Raw genomic sequence first — 22,554 nt, 5'->3', positions numbered from 1 at the left:
ACTCCACCCCAGTGAAGACTGCCGCCATGTCCTGCCCGCCGTGTACTGCACGCGGTGTGGCGTCACTCCAGGACCTTGCTTCAGACTTACAAGCTCCTCCATCCATTAAACTATTAATATCTCTGTTGCTGACTCTAGGCTGTTTCTTTGGTCTTGAAGCTGGGCAAGCACAGGCCTTGTAGGCCTTCAGGGTACGGCCCAACAATCGGTAAACTTTTTAAAGTACTTTTCCTCTCTAGCCATCTACTCTAATTAAATACCACATCCCATCAACACTGTTTTTTCAGGTACCACACCATCTTTATTAGTGTTCCCAGTTTGTCAGCTGCTTAATTTCTCCTTCTTTTAAATAGAAAACTGTATTTTTAGGTCAGGAATGGCAGTATCGTGTTTGTGATAGTTCCAAGGATTGACATAAGATTCACAGAAAGACAAAAAAAAAAGAAAAGTAATAATGGAAAACTCATAGGTATTTTAGGCAGAGAACTTGCATTCAAATCTTGATTCTCACTTAACTAGCTGAATGGCCTTAGACACATTTCTTAACTTCTTTCACCTTCAAACTTCCTCATCTGTGACATGGGGATGTTCTGGCTCAAATGAGATGGAAAATAAATTTACTTAGCACAAATAGCACATTTTAAGATGCTTACCAAATGTGAGATTTGTGTGGTCCTTCCTCTTGTAAATTACTGCTTGGTTTCTTTCTGTGACTGTTGAGTGAATTAAGTATAACATTCCACTATTAGAGTTTAAAAACACCTCCCCAAATGCATTTAAAGTGAGCAGCAGGACACCAAGGGCGCTTCTTTATTGTTTATATGATCGCCTACTCTTTTCATTCTAGCAATTCCTCAGTGTCTCCTTGTCACCCTTTTCTCCTGCTTTGTGTTTCTATATTAAATAACAGTAGCTAACCTTTTTTGGGGTAGTTATTATATGCTGGGCGCTGTTCTAATTGATTTGTACTTAATCCTCACAGCATCCTATGAGGATGGGCCTGTGAGTTTCCTCCCTTGTAAATGATGAAACTCATTTCAGCTGCCATTTCTCTCATCCTTAGAGGGTAGCTTCCCTCTGTACCCCTGTTAGAGCTTAGGGACTCAGCCACAGGGGGCTCGTTAATTGGTTAATTAATTTCTCTACTGTGTGCAAAATGGGGATAATGTAAATGGCAAGTGGCCAGCTCTGGACAAAAAGGATGCTATATTTTCAAAGGTTACCCACATGAAGGCCCCACACTTCAGCCTGAACACACGTAAAATATAACAGAGTCTCGGTACTCACATTCCTGCTCTTTCTTCCAAGTCTGACTTTATTCTTTCCTTTCCATAGGCTTAGGTTTCTAATCATGATGCCGCTTTTCTTTATCTGTCTCTTCAGCATGTTTTCTTTGTGAAGCAGGAGTTGACGTGCTGGTGTTTTCATATTAAGGGCTAAACAGAAAAGTGCTGTTATTATTATTGTTGTTATTATTATCTTCCTCTTACAAACAAGATTCTACTTAATCTCTTTTCCAGGGCAACAGTGAAGTGGCTTCTTTATCAGTGCCTGTTTTAAGCAAGCAGGCCTTTTATTTTATGGTACTCATATTGAGACACATCGAGTTATATCTGTCTTTTCATTTGCACCAACACGTTTATTTGAAGCCTAGTATTTCCTAGGTAATGTGACTAAGGTAGATTTATGGTTGCTAATTTGCATACAGAATAACACTGGCAAAAACTAAAATATAACAAACACATACCAACTCTTGGCGTGCCCACAGCCCACCGAGCATCTGCCTTCCTTGCCTGTAATGAGAGGGAAATATATTTTCCTCTGAGTTTACAGCTAATTCCTTGTTTGTATTCCACTGTCGTCAATGCTGTTGAGAGCTCAAAATGAGGTTTAAGAGCCTCTTCCTATCTAACAGCAGGAGTTTATATTAGAGGTGATAGTTCTGTGTAACAGAAAAGGCAAGCTTTTCCTCCCCCACCCTGATTCCACACCACATTTGAAGAACCCCTGCTACATTTAAGTAGGGGTGCAAGCCCTTCATTTTCTAGGCAAGTTAATAGGCTCGAGGCTATGCATTTGGGTTAAAGCTTAGGTTTGATGACTTCCTCTCAATGTTTTTGAGTAAATTGATTTTCATTCCACAAATAATAAATGTTTTTTCCTATAATTTTTTATTTGTTTGTTTTAAATTATAGATTAGGTTAAATTTTCCTTTGATCACCATGTTCCTGGTCTGCCCTCCTCAGATTTACTGGCATTAAGTTTGGTAAACTTCATCTGGCCCTTTTCCTATACATTCACTTACTCATATGTCTATCCTTGGAAGATACAGAATATTGCTTTGTGTGTGGACACGTGTGTCCGAAATATAAATGTTATTCTACTTTATATATTGAAAGAAACTTGCCGTCTTCTTCCAGTAACGTGTCTTGGAGAATGGTCAGTGTTAGGCCTCCATACTTAGCAGGCTAGACTTGTCAGTGAAGAAATTATTCTCGAGATCTCAGTGGTCAACACATCAAAGGTTTATTTCTTTCTTTTTTTTTTTAAAAATTATTTATTTATTTATTTTTGGTTTCATTGGGTCTTCGTTGCTGCATGCAGGCTTTCTCTAGTTGTCGCGAGCAGGGGCTACTCTTCATTGCAGTGGCTTCTCTTGTTGTGGAGCGCAGGCTCTAGGCGCGCAGGCTTCAGTAGTTGTGGCTTGCGGGCTCTGGAGCGCAGGCTCAGCAGTTGTGGCGCACGGGCTTAGTTGCTCCGCAGCATGTGGGGTCTTCCCGGACCAGGGCTCAAACCCGTGTCCCCTGCATTGGCAGGCAGATTCTTAACCACTACACCACCAGGGAAGTCCCAAAGGTTTATTTCTTGTTCATGTAAATGTGTGACTCCAAGGCAAGGGTCCTCCATGTAGTAACTTGATAATCCATGCTGTTTCAACCCTCTGACTCCACCGTCTCCACATCTGGCTTCCAGGTCCTTGCAGCCACCGGAAAAGGGCGCTGGAGGGTTGCTGGAAAGTTTTGGCACGCTAGGTGCAAGAGAACTGAGAATGGAGGGGAACACATGGATAGTGGTGCTAGTCTGTTGCCACAGGAGTTTTCAGTGCTTCATATAGCTTGAATATATTGTGGTTTAATTAGCTGGTCTCCTATTTGATGGGCAGTTAGATCACTTCCAACTTTACCCTTTATTATGTACAACACTACACAGAAGAGCCTTGTATGTATCCCGGCTACACATGTGACTGTTTTGCTAGTTTAAGCACTCAAGAAGTAGACTTCACAGTTCAGAGGATGTGGGTGTTCTTGTTACCATCAGTGCTGTCACATTATTTTCAAAGGTGGTCATACTGGTGTTTGATTTGCATGGTTAGTGTATGAGAAAGAAATACCTTCACCAATGACATTATCAAACTTTCATTTTTTCCCCTATCCAATGGCATCTTTGTTCCTTTTGGCAAAATGGCTTCTCATTTTTGTTTTAATTTCTATTTTCCTGGTTATTAGTGAGTTTTTGGCTCTCTCTCAGAGTCTGTTATGCTGCCTGAGTGAAGCAGGACTGTGGAAAGTTGGGCTGAAGAAAGACAGAGGGAGTGCAGAGAGCCAGTGGGCAGATGTGGCTCACACATTCTCCCTTTGAGGGGCGCCCAGCTCAGTGACATTTCTTTCTATACTCCCTTGATCTATTTTTTTTTCCTCCCACGGCAATATTTCAGTAGTCTTTACACCTCTGATTTTACAACTGTGGGGTGAAGGATGCTTTCTCAGTCGTGTCATTTTTTTCTGTGGAGCTGTCTAATTTTGTGCTTTGAGTTTTCTTGTGAATTTTTCCCTGCTTAGTCATTGTCTTTTTATCTCTTGGTTCTCTTTGTCCTTTCCCTCATTTTTCATTCTTTTTCTTCTGTCTCTGCTCCCTTGTTCCCGTTAAATCTTTATGTGCTGCTTTTCTTTTAAGTTGTATTTCCCCCTTCCCCTCCAAGCTTAGAAATGCTTGCTCTGTCAAAGAAATACGGAAGGGAAGGGAGCAGTGGAAAGGTCAGTGCACAAATCTAGAAGTAACCAAACCCAGGGGCCCACCCCCTCCAGCTGTTTTGAGAACATGATGCTGTTCCTGATATGGTCACTTTGCCAAAATCTGTATGAAAAAAGGAAAGAACATTGGAATTAGTTCTCATCCTACCTCTGGCTCACTGTAGGATCCCTAGGCATGTTACTTCTCATCTTTAGGCCTCAAGTCTTCTGACTCTATACAGTGAAGAGGTTGGATCCCAGTAGTCTTTCTATACCTTGGAACCCCAGTATATGAAACATGTGACTTCCTGGGAAACTGCTGCAGATTAAGGGTCCAAAGTCGCCTTTATAATGGGCCACTGCCATTCCTCTTCCCCTGCGATGCCTTGAAGGGGCGCCTTCAGAATCTGTGGAGCAACAGGTCATTTAATAGGAGTTAACAGGGAAGACAATTCATGACAAAAGTATTAGAACAATTAGAATCCACACAGGGCTGGGGAGGCAACCCAGAGACTGGCAACGTTAGGAACCTTCTCCCAGCCTGAGGAGCGGAAGGAGTGGGAGGGGCTGGTGTTGGCAGAGTCCAGGCCAGCTTGTAGGCGCAGGGGTCACAGTGGGGAGATAGCAGGAGCAGGAGTTATGGAAGGAAGGGCTGTCTGGAGGGACCTGAGGCTTCAGAGGAGATGCAGTCACTGCTCGAGTGGCCACCTGGCTCAGAAAGAGGAAGCCAAAGCCTGGTATCTTATTCTCACTGTCCTATCTCCAAACAGTCTCAAATTTAGGCAGAAGCCAGTTGCAAAGAGCACAGTTTGAAGGCAAGCAGGCAAATAACTGGCAGAAACAACTGAAAGGCACTGGGCCAGATAACCTTAAACTCTCTTCCATTATATTCCAGAGTTCAAAGATTCCCTGGAAGATTCCCGACTTCTGCAGTGAAGATATTAGTCTAGGGTTTTAACAGGTCGCTCTACCTAGGAATTGGAATAAACTACTTCTTCTACCATTTTAGAGTCTTAGGACAGTACCTGCTCACATCTCCACTTCCCTCCCTCCCAAAGCCTGGAGCAGCTGCATTTTTCCTTACGTGCGCTGTGCCAGCGTTTCATGAGAATCCTGTTCCTGGTAGATTTTTGACCTTTTGAAGACAGGAATATGATCTTGCTCATGCCAGTCTCAGTATTTATCACCAAGAGGCCTCTGGGAATGTGGAGCCAGAGAACAAATGCAGGGAATCAATAGTATTACAGTTGAAGCTTTGCTGTTTTACAGTCACCTGTGATAGTGGGCCAGTGACTAACCTTCAGCCTGGGTTTCCTAAATGGTAAGACGGTTTTATTAGGACAGACTAGGTGCTATAGATGGGCTAGGTTCTGCAGCAGCAACAAATTATCCCCAGAATCTCAATGGCTAAATGTCCACAAAGGTTTATTTTTCACTGCACATTCATTGTGATGTACCTGGGGATGTTCAGTCCTCACTTTAACCCCTGGCTCATAGATCAGCTACCATCTTGAATATTGCCAGTCCTCAGGTCGAGAGAGAGAGTGTTTGGGTGGGTGGGAGGGTTGACAATCAAATGTTGGGCCTGACGTGTCATGCACCATATATACTCGTGCCTTATTAGCTGGAACTAGTTACACGGCCTCACCTAACTTCAGCTAAGGCAAAGAAGTACCTGGAAGGAGGACAGTTAGGAATATTTATTAGTTTGCATTAATGATAGTTACAGAGAAAGATAATAATACTTGACTTCTCATGATTTTTTTGGCCATTAGATAATATAAATACTGATTATAATGCCTAACCTGTAGGAAATGCTCCATCAGTAATAGGTAGAACAATTATTATTGTTGTTATTATTATTCAGCAGCATGCTTTACACCATCCTTCTACATAGTAACTTCTGTTCTTTTTTCTTCCCCATGAAAATGCAAAAGTAGACTTAACTTGTTCCTCTCTAGACGTATCACAAATTCTTAATTAATGAAGTTGAGTTAATGAAGTTTTAGACCCAGTCAGGGACCCTACTCTTCCAAGTTTAGGATTGACAGATATAGGTAATTATTCTGTAAAACGATCACTTTGTGAAGTGATAGCTTGAGTATCAGCAGTGGCTTTGGAACTATGTTCACTGTGTTGGTTTTCAATTTAAGAGCCACAGACTTTAACAGCTTTTCATTTTGAGTCAGTGCAGAAACAGTCAATATGTATTATATGTCTATGAAGCTGGTCTCTGGATCAATTGCAATTAGTTTGCAGCAGATTGCATTAACATATCTAAAATTAATACAGTGAATGTTCTGATGAAAAGAAATTGACCATGACCACACTATGGCTGTTTTTAGTCTACCTCAGATGTCCTTTTCAAACAGCATTTCTTTTCTTCTTCTGTTAATGGCTTTAAATTGGTACGTCAACATAAACTTAATCTATTGATCCTTCCCCATTTGCCTTTTAAAAGTGGTCCCAGAATATGGCACATATAATGTTCAATCTTTTTTCTTTAGGGGGCTTTTACTAAATGCCTCAAACTGAATTTTTCTTGGCATGTTACATGAGGTGCTGTTAAGACTACTAAGTTGACGAGTACATTCATTTTTGAATTGTTGTGTTTTTCAAATTACTAATGTTTCATCAAGACTTAGATATTCAGAAATAAGAGTAACAAATCATATACAGTTAACAAATTATATACAGTAAACGTTGTGAGCACTGCTTGTCTGGCAGTTTATTTGTATCTTAGCATTATCTGTTTCTAAAGAAGAAGTGCAGGCAACTTCAATTTTAATAACATCATTACCAATATTTATAAGGATGGAACAAAGAGAGAGCTTGAGGCTTGATCATGTTGAAATTTGAATTTTTTTACAAGTGTGTGTAAATTATGTTATGTTTATTTTAGATCTGAAGGACTTTTACTTTTTTTAGAGAAAGTTTCTGGAAGTAAAAAGTTATCTATATCAGGGGACAAAAAGACAAAAGGCAGGATTTATTTATTTGGCTATCTAACTGGTAATATTTTAGTATCTTCTGTATGCCAAGCACCATCACATTCTTCATAAAGACGCAAAGAAGTTGAAGACACACTCTGTCCTTGAGTAGAGCCCAGTCTTGCCGTAAGGTTCTGGAGCCTCTTTGGAATGCCTCTCTTCCAAAAGAGCTTCCTGAGTGCGTTGTAGCTTGGAGATGCCAGAAGAACATTACATTTTTAAGGACACGTTAAAGGTCCTGAAAGCTAGTGGTTCTGTGTGGTAAAGCCCTGTGGACCTCAGTTTATGGTCTGCATGATATTGCTCGGACATCCACCGAGGTCCTTGACTGAAGCCGCTAGGAGGTATGTCAGGTGATCTTCCACCACCAGTCTTGTGAGCCAGTTGTGTGATTGATTTTTTGGTTGGTTTGTGCATTAATGGCATCGTTATCTTACCTCTAGTGAACTGTGGTTCCTTTGCATCATAACTCATGGATAGAAATGAAACTAAGTGTATTCATTTTTTTATTTTTTTCTTTTCTTTTAAAAACAAGGCTTATGGATTTGATAGGGAATGTCGATCTTATTCTAAAGAATGAGAAGAATTTATTTGTTCATGTCACTCCATCCTTTGATTATTTTCTTTCAGCACAAATATAAACTAATTGATTAGTGCATATTGGAAAACCACTTTCACATGATTCTTATGCAGCGTTACTTTAATACACAAATTGCAGTTTTTAGGAAATAGTAGTTTAATTAATGGTGACTTTTTCAGGTTACTGTACTCAGCTTTGGTGTGTGAAAGAGATAATCTCATTAAACACATAATGACTGTACCTAGAGTCCATTAAAAACCACAACAAAGAAATGGATTAGTCTGTGGCCCATTGACCTCAAAGAGTTGAAACAAATTTCCTGAGATACCTTACGATGATTCATGCTGTGTGTACAGTTATTAAAATAATGCTTTGCGCTTTGTTTGTTTGGAGTAGAGATGGGGGAAGGCATATGCTATATAACAGAGTCCTTAACATTTTTTAAAATAACTTTTTACTGAAGTCCTTATAGACTCACAGGGAGCTGCAAAAATAGTGCAAGAGTACACAGGTGTACTCTTCCCCCAGCATCCCCTAGTGTTGACATCTTACATAGTTTGAGTACAGTATCAAAACCAGGAAATTGACCTTGGTACATTCCTGTTAACTAAATTACAGACCATATTCATTTAGGGGTGTGTGTAGTTGTCCTTAACATTTTTGCTTAGAAAAACAATTAAGCATGAAAAATTCATTACAGATTTTTTTTTCTTTTGCCTCAAAATCTCTGTTGCCGATTGCATTCTGAGGGTACCTGTAAGACTGGCCCTATAAGTTGACTGTTATTTTTCATGCTGTTGTAAGTCTCCTTATCTCTCTCCCCAATTTCTCTAGGTGGTTCAGTTAACCCCCAGAAGATGGTTGAACCTGCAGGAATACCAGAGCAAGAAACTAATGTCTGACAACGGAGTGAAAGTTCAAAGATTCTTTGTAGCAGACACTGACAATGAAGCTCTGGAGGCTGCTAAGAGACTAAGTAAGCTAATTCATAATAGGTGAAGTACGCTTGGCCAAATTAGTGAATTCACAGGTAGTGGTTTCCCACTAGTTAAATTTCTTTGTTACCGGTTATACTAACAGTGACAGGTACAGTGTAGAACTTTGAGTTGCAAGGGCAAAATGCCCAATTAAGAAAACTTTATTCTTTTACATGAGATAGCAGCATATGGGGTGCCACTCTATGGTAATTTTTCCAAGTCTCTCAGTCACCGTTTCACCTAGTTCTCTTATCTGTGGTTTAGTGGCTGCAAGAAAATTGGTTGAAGAGTGTAAAGTGTCAGAGAGAAGCCCATTGCAGGGTAAGTCAGGCAAGACAGTTGGCATCCTTTATTAAGTCTCTTAGAACATGGGGAAAGTTTCCTCTGAGTGACTGGAGGAGAGAAAGGGAAGGATGTGCATTTTGAAGTCCTGCTGACTTTGGTTCAGTGTTTTGCCCTTTCATTTATCAGCTCTGTAACTTTGCGTAAGTACCTTTTCTTTTCTGTGCCTCAGTTTCCTTGTCTGTAAATCAGTGCTAATGTGTTTACCTCCCAAAGCTATTTAGAGCCTTTAAGGGAGACTGCACACTGGTACATGGTAGAAAATCTAATCAGTTTCCCTAGTTATAGATTGAGAAATTAGCACTCAGATTTTGCTGTTTTTCAGTGAATATTCCTTCTTTTGCCATATAGACTCTCTCGTTGTCAGTCTGGATTAGCATTGTCCATTAGAAATATAAGGTGAACTTATTACAAGTATTTTTAAATTTTCTAAGTCACCTTAATAAAAATAAAAAGAAACAGGTGAAATAAATTTTAATAATATATTTTGTTTACCCCAGTATATCCAAAATATTATCATTTCAAAATGTAATTAATATAAAACAATTTTCAAGGGGTTATTTTATATTCTTTTTTTGTGCTAATGCTCACAAATCTGATTTATATATTACATCACCAGGACATCTCATTTCACACTAGCCACATTTCAGGTGTTCAAAAGACACGTGCTGTCTTGTGGCTACCCTGTCGGACAGTGCGGATCTGGACACTAGAAGGATGTGCATGTGCATTCTTTGCCTGCAATCTTGGAGAGCAGTTGTTTGCCATTAAAAAAGAAAGCATAGAGCATCTGCTCACTGGCCTTGCCCAGGCAGCTGTAGCGAAGTTTGATAGTGCAAAATAGAGGCAGGCTCTGTATTTCAATTTTCCAATTTTCTGTGCTCTTTTAAGAGTAAGCGGTGAGGTGCTTCGGTTAGTAATTGTTCTTTTATCTCCCTTTCAGAGTTCCCCCTGGTGCTTGTACGCCAGATCCTTTCTCTGTTATTTCAGTTGAAATGTATATTTATTTTTTCTTTCAACAAATAGTTATTGTCAACCACGTGTTTTAGGCACGGTGGATGCAGCTGTGGAAGATGAGAAAGCCCTTTTTCTTCTTCAAAGTTACATTCTAGAAAGGAACAAATTTGCAATTTTCAGATGCTAAATGTAGAAATTGAGAGCAGTCTATATTTTAAGAAATGAAAATTGGTTTTATTCTCAAGAACCATCAAAATTGGTTTTTATGGTTAAAAAAAAAAAACAGTAAAACTAGATTTACACCTGGATGAGAGTTCCGCAGTGAACTGTGGTAATAGACTCAGTAAAAGTTAGTATTCTAACATCATTACATGAAAGGATCATTTTTGTTTTATACTCCTCTGGTTTGGGGATTGGGTAATGAGAGCAAGAAGTGTAAAGTTCAAGTTGGTCTTTGGTCCTCATTTTCCCTATTATTTTCTTAAATGTGCTGACACACTAGTAGTCCAGGTCTAAGGATCCTTCTTAAGGGAATTCTGGAAGCCAGCTGCTTACCCCCCACCCGCCTTAAGTGGAGCACAGCTAAGAGAATTTACCATTCAGGTTTTCAAAGAGGTTTGGACTTAACTGGACTAATTGGCGTCTTAGTCGTGCATTTGTTTTATAAACATTTATTTAGCCACCACTTTGTGGGTGGGAATTGTATACTGTGTTTGTCAGACAGGATTTTTGCTCTGGAAGAATTAGCAAGGTGATATTTATATGCCAAGGCAGGGTGGACAGAGGGGAAGAGATAGGCAGTGAAGCAAGTTTAAATAAAAGAAAGTTAAATTAAAAAATGAAAATCAACTTTTAAAAAAGACATTTTGGTTCCTGAGGAGTGGTTTTTAAGGAGAATGAAACTGGGTTGAGAATGGTGTGGCTGCATGTGTGCCTTGGCCAGTGCATACCTGTGATCATCCTTTAGATGGGGTGGCCCTGGGAAGGCCTCACTGTGGTCCTGCTTAGAGCTGAAAGAGAATTTAGAGAACTAATCCAAGCACCTCGTTTTCTGAATGAATGAGTAATCCTCCTCTTACTCAGTAAGTCGTTTTGGGAGAAGGAAGATCTCTGATTTTTGTTGTTGAGTAGACAGTTTTGGTCACAGGGGAAATTTATAGTATTGGAGAAGGAGATGGTACCAAGTCTGGTTGGTTAAACATGAAACAAGTTGATAGTAGATATGAAAGGAGGTATGCACATCCTTGAGATTGCTTAGAGCACACAAGAAGAAGCTGGCAATACTTCACCCTGTTTACGTTCTTGTCTCTGTAAGATTGACAAAACCGACAGCACATTTGGGAGTTTTACCAAGGAGATTCGAGGTTAAGGTTAAAGCTGGATCACACATATGTCTTTCTGACTGTCCTGAAAATGGGACCTCCACTTTATAATTACAGTATTTTAATGGGAATAAATTACATAGAAGAATAATATGCATAATGTGCAGTAAGTGCTATATAAGATTTTATTGTTGTCATCATCGGCAGCAGCAGCATATAATTCCAAAGGGTTCACTGCTGCCATGATGCAAATTCACAGACAAATCAGAGACATCTGATAATGAGTATTCTGTCGATTGTATGTTCGGAGAGTTCACATTATACTTTGCAAAGTTTGTAAATGATTGAAATGTATTTGCTTACCTTTCTACTTTATTGATATTTGGATATGTCTTGAAATAAAATGACATTTTATAAAATATTTTGAAAATAAATATTGATATTAGCCATGCCTGTGATTTCCATTGTAATCTCTGTGTAGATCATCTTACAAATCTCTTTCTTTGTGTTTAAAGTCACATTGCTGGTTTTCTGTTTGCCATCCACTTAAGGGTGTCTCTGTCTTTCCTGGCCCAGATGGAGCTTGTCATCTCTTGGTTGCTCCAAACTCTTTCTCCCTCTTAGCTCTTCCTACTTACCCAGCTGAGATATCCCTGTGTCATCTTTAATGCTTCTCATGTCTGTCATATTCAGTCATTTGCCAAAGGCTGCCATTTTAAATGCAGCATCATTATTTTGCTAAAGCAACTAAACAGGCAAGATAACCTTAAAAACTTGCCAGGGTTGTACAGCTAATAATTGACAAAGATGGGATTTCTACCCAGCCAGGTTGGATTTAATCTCTTCTCCAAGCATTTTTCCTCTTTGCTAACTTGGTGATGTTGTTCTTGGGAGATTTTAATACGTGAGTCAGCATTTTTAAGATAGGAAATGCATATTAATAAAATTAGAAGATTGAATTAAAACTAGATGTGGCAGGTTCTAAGGCTCAATTTATAGAAACTGTGTAATCTGAAGATATTTTCTTAATGATTCATTTTGTTGTATCTCTTTGGGCAATAGGACGTTTTGCTGTGTAGTTATGGAAATCTTGTTAATTTGACCATTTGTTTCAAATGGGTGATGCAAACCTTTTATTTATGAAACAATTCATAATGATAAGCTATTGAGCGAGATCCTCATTTTGTTGCACAGAAAATGAACTTACGTCTGATTGAGAGAGTAAATTTGGTTTGGTGAATTAAGTTTTTAATATATGGATAATATTCATTTCTGCAGCATTTTTTATGAGCTACCTTTTGTAATCACACTTTCAGGAAGGAGTTGTTTCCTTTGTCTATAATTTTCTCAGGAGATTTGTTAATTACATAGATTTCTCCTGTATGGATTACATTTAATGTATACAGTCAGCAAATAATTACAGAATACCTATTGTGTGCATGACTAATTTTTATGTTGTTTCAATTCTCTTTAAAAATGAATGAAGGCATAAGTCTCTCACATAACTCAAAAGGCCTGTCTCAAAGATGTGTATAAAAGCATAGCTGAAACTTATCTAGGACCGCCACTTTTTAGTTTTTGGAATCTCCACAGTTTATTAATTATTCCATTCATATTGATATGAGACTCTCAACATTTGATTAAGCAAGAAGATTGTATTTCAAAAACTCACAGTTTTATTTCTTGCCAGGAAAGAAATTGAAATATGAATGGAGAAATTAACCTTTTCTCAGCTAATGACATGCATCCTAAAATGGAGATACGGAGCTTTTTTTGAACTCGGCTAGCTTTGGAGTGCTTTCAGCTACAACGTGTTTCCATTCGTCAATATGATAACTTATTCTTTTCATTTTATATAATCACATCCTAAAGCCTGGTGAATTACTTACACCATTAAGGAGTTGTACTTTATATAAAAAGGGAACTGCTGTGCATTGACTACTGATTGACATGTACTGTTAATCCTGTAGGCAATTAAATGCATAGTAAGCCTCCTTGATTGTTGTGGCTTTGTCATATCACATTATGTGGTTAGGATCTTGCAAAAAGATCTTCTTATAACCTTTGTGTTGAGATGGTGGTCATTATTGTCTTATAATGATAGGTGAGGATAACATTGATTACTCTGTAGTAAATCTTCCTTTTACCACCGTACCAGCTGTCCATTATTTTGAACCTGCAGTCAAGAATGCAATTACAAGGGTGATGACAAATGCGGGCCATCAGAGGTTGAAACGGTGTCTGCTTTCTAGAAATTGTGGTGGTGACTCATCCAGACAGAAGGTGTTTATCGTAGGTCCTGAGACATAGTAAATGCTCAATAAATATTATTGTTACTCACAAAATTTTCATTTGCCCTAAATGAAATTTACAAATGCTCCCTAAAAGAACACCTGAATTGACCTTAAAGGCTTTCCCTGACTATGGTTATTAAGAGCATCCCGTTCAACAAATTGTAACCTTTAATAATATTTCCTATTGAATGTATTTTGCAAAGAGATTCCCCCCCTTTTATAAAATGTTCTTTTTTCTTCTTCCTAAGTCTGCACATATAAATGGGCTTGTCTGGTCATCTCCTTAGAATTCCTCTTTGCTAGAATGTCTTTTCCTAATTGTCTTGTGCTGGTCACTGAATAGAAGTAGCAGGAGACCCATCAAGTGAAAGGTGAGATTAAGACAGGTTGTGGGCAGGCAGGCTTTATGGGAGTGAACATTTAGCTTCTTGTCAGTTTCCTTAGAAACAAATGAGAACAGGGCTTTGAAAGTCAATACCTCAACTTGAATTTTGGCTAAGGCAAGGATTAATTCTCACATGTTAACCAATAAAAATAATAGTGGTGGGATTTAACCTTTGGCCTCTTGCCATGTTTCTGGCATCATGGTGAGCATTTTGTAAGTGTGATTTCATATAATCCTCATTTAAACCAAAGGGGCTTTCCTTTTGGAACTGGTTCCAAATATCACCAGAACTTGTGTGTCTATGATTGTGTATTCACAGTGACTAACATAATTTCATTCAGTCTTTTCAGTTTGTCATTAATGGACTTATTTATTAATTTTTTTTAAAGCTACCTCATTATGAATGAACAAAGAAGTTATGTGCATGGTCTCATTTTCCAGGTCTTTCCTATGAATTATTTGTGCCTGAGGTCTTTGACTCACCCCATTGTATATCGTGGTAGTTCTAAATCTACAGAAGATACCTTATGGGGTTATAAATGTAGAAAAGCTTTGCCTTGGGTAAGTAGGCATAAAAGCTAGCTTCTTATTATCCATGTGTCTGGACATATTGGCCTTTTTAAAGAAATCTTAAACATAAACAGATAAATCTCTTTTGATTATCAAAGGAATATGCTTATTATTTTGATTTTGGAAAATATAGAAAAGCACAAAGAAGGAAAAACCTCCTCTGATCCCATTACCCAGAGAGAACCTGCCTTAAGATCAACATATTTCTCTCCATTTTTCTTCTGCATTCATTCAGTCAGCAACATTTATTTCTGTGCACATATTTAAGTAAATATAATTGAGAGAGAATGTTTGTTTTTAACTCTGGGAAAATACTATGCATATAGTTTTGTGTCCTACTTTTAAAAGTCCATATGATAACATGAGCATTACCTAAATATTAAATATGTTTTTCAGAAATATGATTGTAATGGTTGTATGGTAATCCCTAGATTGACTATGTTATTTCCCACTGTGACTTACTTAGATTTTTTTTTGCTGTTTTTGTATGTTAGGGAATTCTAGCTTATGTAACTTATAAACTGCCCAATTCTCAGTAGCTTAATACAATAAGGAGTTCTTAGTCATATAAGAGTCCAATATGGTGTTCTTGTTCTGCCTCTAAGTGGTGACTCACAGATCCAGGCTCCTTCATCATTTCACTCTGTCCTCTTCAACACGTGTCTCAAAGATGACCTGGGGATTGTGTTTGTTTCAGTCACGTAAGAGGGGAAAAGAGCATGGAGGATTGCGTGTGGAAGTTTTGCACATACTGCATCACTTCAGCTCACATTCTATTGGCTAAAATTCATCAGATGGTCACAGTGAACTGCAAGAGAGACTGGGAAATACAGTCTCAATGCATGCGTAGGAAGAAGAGGAAATGGGTTTGGTGATCCTGGTAGCGGTCTCTGTAGCTTTTAGAATTTGGGGGAAATTTGTCACTGCTTCTTGGCTTAGAACAAGCATGGACTATACAGTCAGAACATCATCCCAGGTCTACTTTGGTTACTTAAGCCACAATTTACTTGACTGTAAAATCGAGGCTAATAATACGTATGTCAAGGAATGATTCAGATTAAAAAAAAGACAAACATAGCACATGCCTCATATAAATGAGGTGCTCACCAATTTACCTTCCTTCTTTCCTTCCTTCTTTTTTGGTCTGAACTGAGTGAATGTTTCAAGCCATCATAAAAGACATAAAATAACAGCTATTAAAAACATCAACAGCAGATAAAAAACAAACAATGCTCAGTGCTTTTGCAATAATACTGGAGTGTTGAACTATATTTAGTGTACAGCTCGTCAGATGATTTGATAATGAATATATTACTCATTTACTGTTGGTTGATATTTTCTAGGGAGATGGAGGTTTGTGAAGTCAAAAGTTGCATAATTTTGAAAGAAAATGAAAATAGTTCTTTCTTTACATTGCAACAGAATAAATATTACCTAAGGAATTATGCTTTTAAGAGGCTACGCTGTTCCCCAAGGTGGTTGTTACAGGAGTTGGCAATGTTTAACAGATGTTCATAAATAGTACTAAGGCTCCACTTGAGTTTTCTAGGTTACTTACAAAAAAGTCAGGAAGTGAACTGAAAAAATTTTAAATATATATATTGCTTGATCTACCTTAGGATGAAAACCAAATGAGTAAACAAGCTACCTCAATTATGTATCTTTTTTTCCTTTCATTCAACATGGAACAAGTAAGGGATTAGTGAGTCTGTTATTTTTCTCAAATTAAATGTGGACCAAGTATTAGAATTTTTTTGTCTTTCTGAGCGAATATACCAGCCACTTCAGTATGGGGGAAAAGAAGTATATGGGATGTGGATAACAGGGGAAAAATAACAGTGCTAAAAGTATTTGATATGCAAAAATCAAACTGTTCCCAGAGTCTTCAGGTGCAAGGTGTAGCACTGAAAAACAACTTTACATAAATATATATTTTCTTTATAGATAACCTACATTGAGTATCATAAACATGAGAAAATCTTCATCCCTTCACTTTCTTCTTGCTCAGAATCCCTTACTACTTTTCCCTGTTTGCGGATTCACAACAATTAGAAATTCCCTTCAATTCCTCGTTTACTGAGTGTTTTTTTTTTTATAATGATAAAAAAATTGATGCCGAAGAGTATCATGCATTTTCTGTACCTATTTAGAAAATCACCTGTTTTTTTCTTTATAATTTATTAATTTATTGAATTAACATTGATTGAATTTTGAATGTTGAACCAGACTTGCATTCTTGGAATGAACCTGCTTGGTCAAGGTATATGATCTTTTATTTATTATTGAATTCTGTAATAAATATTTTGTTTAGAATTTTTGTGTCTGTGTCTCTGAGGGCTGTTGGTCTCTACTTGTTTTTGTAATGTCTCTCTGTGGCTTTGCTATTAGGATAATGTTGGCTGCATAAAATGAAAAAAGAACCACCCCCACCCCTTGCCCCCTCCTCTGGCAACCACCAATTTGTTCTTTGTGTCTTTGAGTATGGTTTTGTTTCTTTTTTTTAGATTCCATGTGTAAGTGAGTTCATAAGGTATTTGTCTTTTTCGGTCTGACTACTTCACTGAGCATAAGAACCTCAGGGTCCATGCATGTTGTCATAAATGACAGGATTTCCTTCTTTTTAATGGCTGAATAATATTCTGTTTTACATACACGTGTATGACATCACATATCCTTTATCTAGTCATCTGTCTATGGACAATTAAGTTGTGTCCAAGTCTTAGCTGTTTAGTGCTGCAGTGAACATGGGGGTGCATATGTCTTTTCAAGTGAGTGTTTTTATTTCCTATGGGTAAATACCCAAAAGTGGAATTGCTGGATCATATAGTGGTTCTATTTTAAACTGTTTGATGAACTTCCATACTGTTTTTCATAGTGGCTGCACCAATTTACATTCCCACCAGCAGTGCAGATGTTGTCATCATATTGCTGTGGTTTTTGCTGTTATGGTGAGTGGTGTGCACCACATCTCAGTGTGCACGGGGTGGGGGCAGAGGCTGTCATTTAACTTGTGCTGTCTTGTTTCTCAGAAAGAGGAAGCACATGACTTATGAGACAGTTGTGGGCCGACCTCTCCACACAATATATAAGAAAGAGATTGGGGCTTCCCTGGTGGCGCAGTGGTTGAGAATCTGCCTGCCAATGCAGGGGACATGGGTTCGAGCCCTGGTCTGGGAAGATCCCACATGCCGCGGAGCAACTGGGCCCGTGAGCCACAACTACTGAGCCTGCGCATCTGGAGCCTGTGCTCCGCAACAGGAGAGGCCGCGATAGTGAGAGGCCCGCACACCGCGATGAGGAGTGGCCCCCGCTTGCCACAACTAGAGAAAGCCCTCGCACAGAAACGAATACCCAACACAGCCAAAAATAAATATAAAAATAAATTTAAAAAAAAAAAAAAAAAAAAGAAAGAGATTGTATGTGTTTGCGTAAGCCAGGACAGGTTTCAAGATTCATCTGGCATTTAACATTTTTTTAAGTGTCTCTAAGCATAGATGACCATCCTTATTGGTTTGTCTGGATAGACTTAGATACATCTTTTGTTCCAGAACTATTATTAATAGTAATCACATTCACTCTCAAACTGTCTTCATTTAAACAATAAAGTACATGATCACCTTACTTGTAGAGTAACTTTAAGAATGACTCCTTGATAACAATGGTCCTTTACTGAAGCCTGTTTTATGGAATGGATTATGATGGTTTTAAGTATTACCCCATTAATTCATGCAGCTTTTAAATGAAGAATGAAGAGGAGATGAAAGGGCCTTCCTGATACTCTTAGGCAGCGGTTCCCCACCTTTTTGGCACCAGGGATTGGTTTCGTGGAAGACAGTTCTCCCACGGACCGGGGCGGGGGATGGTTTCAGGATGATTCAAGCACATTACATTTATTGTGCCTTCATTTCTATTATTATTACATTGTAATATATAATGAAATAATTATACAACTCGCCATAATGCTGACAGGAGGTGGAGCTCAGGCAGTAATGTGAGTGATGGTGAGCGGCTGTAAATACAGATGAAGCTTCGCTTGCTCGCCCGCCGCTCACCTCCTGCTGTGCTGCCTCATACCAGTCCGTGGCCTGGAGGCTGGGGACCCCTGCTCTTAGGGATGACTTCAGGAAGCCAGGGTATAAACACAGGACAAAGCTTAGTTCTCCATTCCAGGGCCAAGGGTGCTTCCCATTCATCTTTGCTTTCCTGGTACCCAGAGCATAGTATAGGTTCCATAAATGGTTACTGAATGGAAAAATTAGTAAGAGAACAGACACTCCAAGGAATCTTCCATCTAGGTTCACAGTTGCCAAGCAGGACTCTATGATGTACACACTCACTGGGTTTTCTCTTATGCCACTGGGTCATGTCCTTAAATTTGGCTTAGGGAGAAGGCAAAACTAAGGGAGCAGCAGCCCCATGGGCCATGGTGGAAAGGTGGGAGGTCATGACGGGAGAGGTCAACCTGGCAGCTTTGCCTGCTACCAGCTTTCTGGCAGAAATTAGTTTAGGATTTTCCTCAGGCTGGTCCTCCTGTCTAATGCCACAAAACAGCCTTGGTCAATATGTGGGGATGGTCAGGTCTTCTGATATTGCCAGGAACAAGTCTACTTAGACAAAGACAGCTTCACTTTCTGCCAGGTTCTCTCTGAGCTCTAGCAGGTCATGGTATTGATAGTCCCTATTTATATCACCCAGCTGTGCTTTCAGTTATAGCATCACTGGATGTTTGTTCATTTAAATTGAAAGGTACCTCAAGAATGCTCATTTCAGTGCCATTTTTTGTTACTTCATCTGCCTACTGATGGAAAAAAAAATAAATATTGTACAGTATTATACAGTAGCTTTCCATCCTTGCCATAGTGTTGTGTTTATTACCCTTGGATAAAATAAGAGAGTGGACTGTAAGGAAACCAAGGGAGGACTCAAAAAACACTTGTAATTTAAGTAATCTTTTCTGTGTGATGTTAATTCATTTAACAGTGATTAGGTGCCTCAAATGATTCAGGCACTGAGGTTGGTTGGACACAAGGATGACCAAGAATAGTTGTTGCTTCTAAGGTGTTCACTGCCTTGTAGAGAGACTGATACATAACCCCTAGAAATGCAGTGATGGTAGAAGCATGGCTTAATGTTATGGGCACACAGAGGGGAAAGGTGTACCTATCCCATTGTGGATGCTGGACGATCAGGGACGACTTCCTAGAAGAGGTGAAAATTGCATTTCCTTTCTGGCTCTTTATTAAATCTAATACATCTAATGAACAGACTTTATTCTGACCCTAGAATGGAAACCTTGGCCTTATTTTTTTTCCTCTTTGGTTCTGATGGAAATGATCTCTCAAAATGATTGGTGAGATATTGGTAATACTAGCTTTGAGGAGAGAAGCCATAACTTAGATCATTTTGTTATTTGTGTGTCAAGGTAGTTACTTGTAGGAAAGAGAGAAGTGTGCTGTCCAAGGGAAGTGTAGATGGCTGCCTTCTTAGATAGGATTCTGTGGACAGTGCCCTAAGGGATACTACTTTGAGTAAACTCCAGACCTCTCCTTGCCTTCGTAGGTTGTGAAACTTTTGGGAACCCAATCAGAATTCATCAGACTGTAGAGGTTGGATACTCATGAACCAAACTTAGGAGAATGATGTATAAACCAAAACCAAAAACGGAATGTTTTTCTTACAACTGGAATGTTCATATCTGCCATCCTGTTTGATGTCTTAGAAGGCAGACCTGTTGTTTTACCTTTACACAGGTTTTTTCCCCTTCTCAAGCAGAAGAGTAAACTTCAACAGAAGCTGAGACTTTCATTTACTCATGGACTCAGTAAATATTTATTGGGTGCATGTGCTAGATGGTGGAAAATACAACAGCTAACATTGTCTTGAGAACTCCGTGTATGTTTAATAACTGCTGTTAAATGCTTTGCCTGAGTTTTCTCATTGCATCTTCATAAGACATTTCTGAGATATGTCATCATCCTCATTCCTAGTTTATAAAAGAATCCTCTAAGAGGCCCCAAGTGGTCCATATAGGTTAGACTCTGAGGTCGCACCTTCACTAACTGTACTAGTGGGCTTCACAAATTCCAGGCCAAATGAAGCACCTCTGAGTGACAGAAAAGCAAAGTCAAGGGCCCTTTACTTCTGAGCCCAAAGTCAAGGGACCAGGGCCTCTAGCATTGAGAGCCCTGTTCGTAAGGTTGTTTGCCTTCACGCAGGGACTCTGATCCACCTTTTCATGCCCTCTTGCTCCCTAAAGCTTCATGTAAAACACCCTAGACTGGGCAGGCCCCCACCAAAGCCCTCCCTTCCTGCTTGAGGCCAACCTGACATCCTATCTCCTGGGTTGATTTTATTAGTCAAAACTGTGAGGAGTGCTGGTGTGTCCACCTCCCCTGCCATGAATACTGTAAGCAGCACCCATTAGCTGAACAAGGAACTGGGTCTGTTGTGTTTCACATTACAAAGATATTCTCAATATAGAAACACATCCGCTGCCATGATTCAATGCCTTTTAACTTCACAATTGTTGGAGTTTAAAGGGGTCTTTTGTGAACATTGAAGTCCCTGAAGAAGGTGGACAGCTAAAATTTTCCACTAGGCCCATAGTATAGAACAATAACTAATGATGGAGAATAGGCTACAGGTCTTTCATTGCTTCTGTTTTAACTTCTGTAGCTAAAAGGCCAAACAACTTTTTATTCAGCTTCCTTTGATTTAAGCAAGTAGTTTTAGTGGTGGTGGAGGGTTGTTAATAGGGGTTTGATAATGAGGTACTCTTTCATTTGGAAAATGTGATACAACTAAAGTCTTGTATAATTCTCTCTGGTTTTTATAAGCTTATGTCCAGCTAGCATTTCCCCCCCACCCCATTAAATCCCTTTTGAACTTTTAATTTAAAAACTGTATCAGTGATGGATAAACATAATCTATAGCGCTACTATTGTATCAATTCTTACTTTCTGTTGTCAATAATAAAAATCTTTTACTCTTCAGACCAGGAAGGTATCAGATTAACAGATTTTCTGCACCACTGGGCATCATTCAGTTGATATTCAGTAACTTATTTAGAAAATATTGAATATTTGAGCTTGGTAGGGATACAGAGTAGAAACAGATCAACAAATTATTTACAGAATGCGAGAAGTGCTGTGACAGAAGTAAACAAGTGGTAAAATCATGGAAAACTTGGGATGGTCAAGAAAGTCTTTGTGGAGGTGATTTTAAGCTAACATGTAAGGATGAAAAGGAGCCAGTCATGAGAAGCACTGGGAATAAGGTGTTAGGCAGAGGCAGCAGGTGGGGCTGAGATCGTGTATTAGAAACAGCGTTCTCAGTCTGAGAAACAGGAAGGAGACCAGTGAGATTGAAAGGCAGTGTGGTGAGAGGGAGATGAGAGCCCAGATCATGCAGGGTTTTGTGGGCCAGGTAAGTATTTTGGATTTTATTCTAAGTGAAATGGGAAGCTACTGAAAGATTTTGATAAGAACCCACATCAATTTGGTATCACCTCAACAATGCTAGATGCCAAACCATCCCCAAGCTTCAGTGAGTCATTTGTTCTTGCTCAAACATCTGCACATTGGCTGATCCAGGGAGGTCTCACTGGGCTTGGCTATAAGCTGCTGTTTGGGTCCAGTTCTGCTCCATGTTACTTTCATCCTCCTGGACCATCAGGCTAGCTGGGGCAAATCTTCACAGGGAAATGGCCCAAATGCAAGAGATTGAGCCCAGCCTCTAGCATATTTCAAGCCTCTTTGCAATACCATCTGCTAACATCCTACTGGTTGAGCCCAAAGACAAATGACCAGGGTCTATAGTGGAGGGAAAGTCAGGGGGACATGGCAAAGGGTGTGAATCCAAAATGGGGCCATTGATTCATTTGACCACAAGCAATGGCCTGATTTTACCTATTTTATAAAAAGTTCACCAGTTGAATTAGGGTGACCAACTATCTTGATTGCCCAGGAATAAGTGGTTTCCTGGGCTATAGGTCTTTCAGTGCTAAAAGCAAAAAAGTCCCAGGCAAACTGGGATGAGTTGGTTACCCTATTATGGATTGTCCGATGGTGAGTTGATTAGCAGGGCTGCAGGAGAAGTAGGGAAGAGGTAGACTGTTATGATTATCCA

The 22,554-nt window shown here is 39.1% G+C and overlaps 1 protein-coding gene across 3 annotated transcripts in view; it reads left to right on the top strand.

Moving 5' to 3' along the window:
* The window catches only part of SUCLG2 (succinate-CoA ligase GDP-forming subunit beta), a 255,788-nt gene that overhangs the window by 53,432 nt on the left and 179,802 nt on the right, over window positions 1–22,554 (top strand). For 2 of the 3 annotated variants that reach the window (XM_082412336.1, XM_082412337.1), the window contains exon 2: window positions 8,415–8,556. The exons of the other annotated variant lie outside the window; for it this stretch is intronic. In XM_082412336.1, coding sequence (XP_082268462.1) covers window positions 8,415–8,556 — 142 coding nt within the window. The remainder of the gene's footprint in view (window positions 1–8,414; window positions 8,557–22,554) is intronic. 3 annotated transcript variants of the gene reach the window in all.

Source organism: Balaenoptera physalus, assembly GCF_965194825.1.
Source record: "Balaenoptera physalus genome assembly, chromosome: 11".
Taxonomy (NCBI): Eukaryota; Metazoa; Chordata; class Mammalia; order Artiodactyla; family Balaenopteridae; genus Balaenoptera; species Balaenoptera physalus.
The sequence above is the reverse complement of the archived record's forward strand: the minus strand, read 5'-3'. Positions and strand labels throughout refer to the sequence as shown.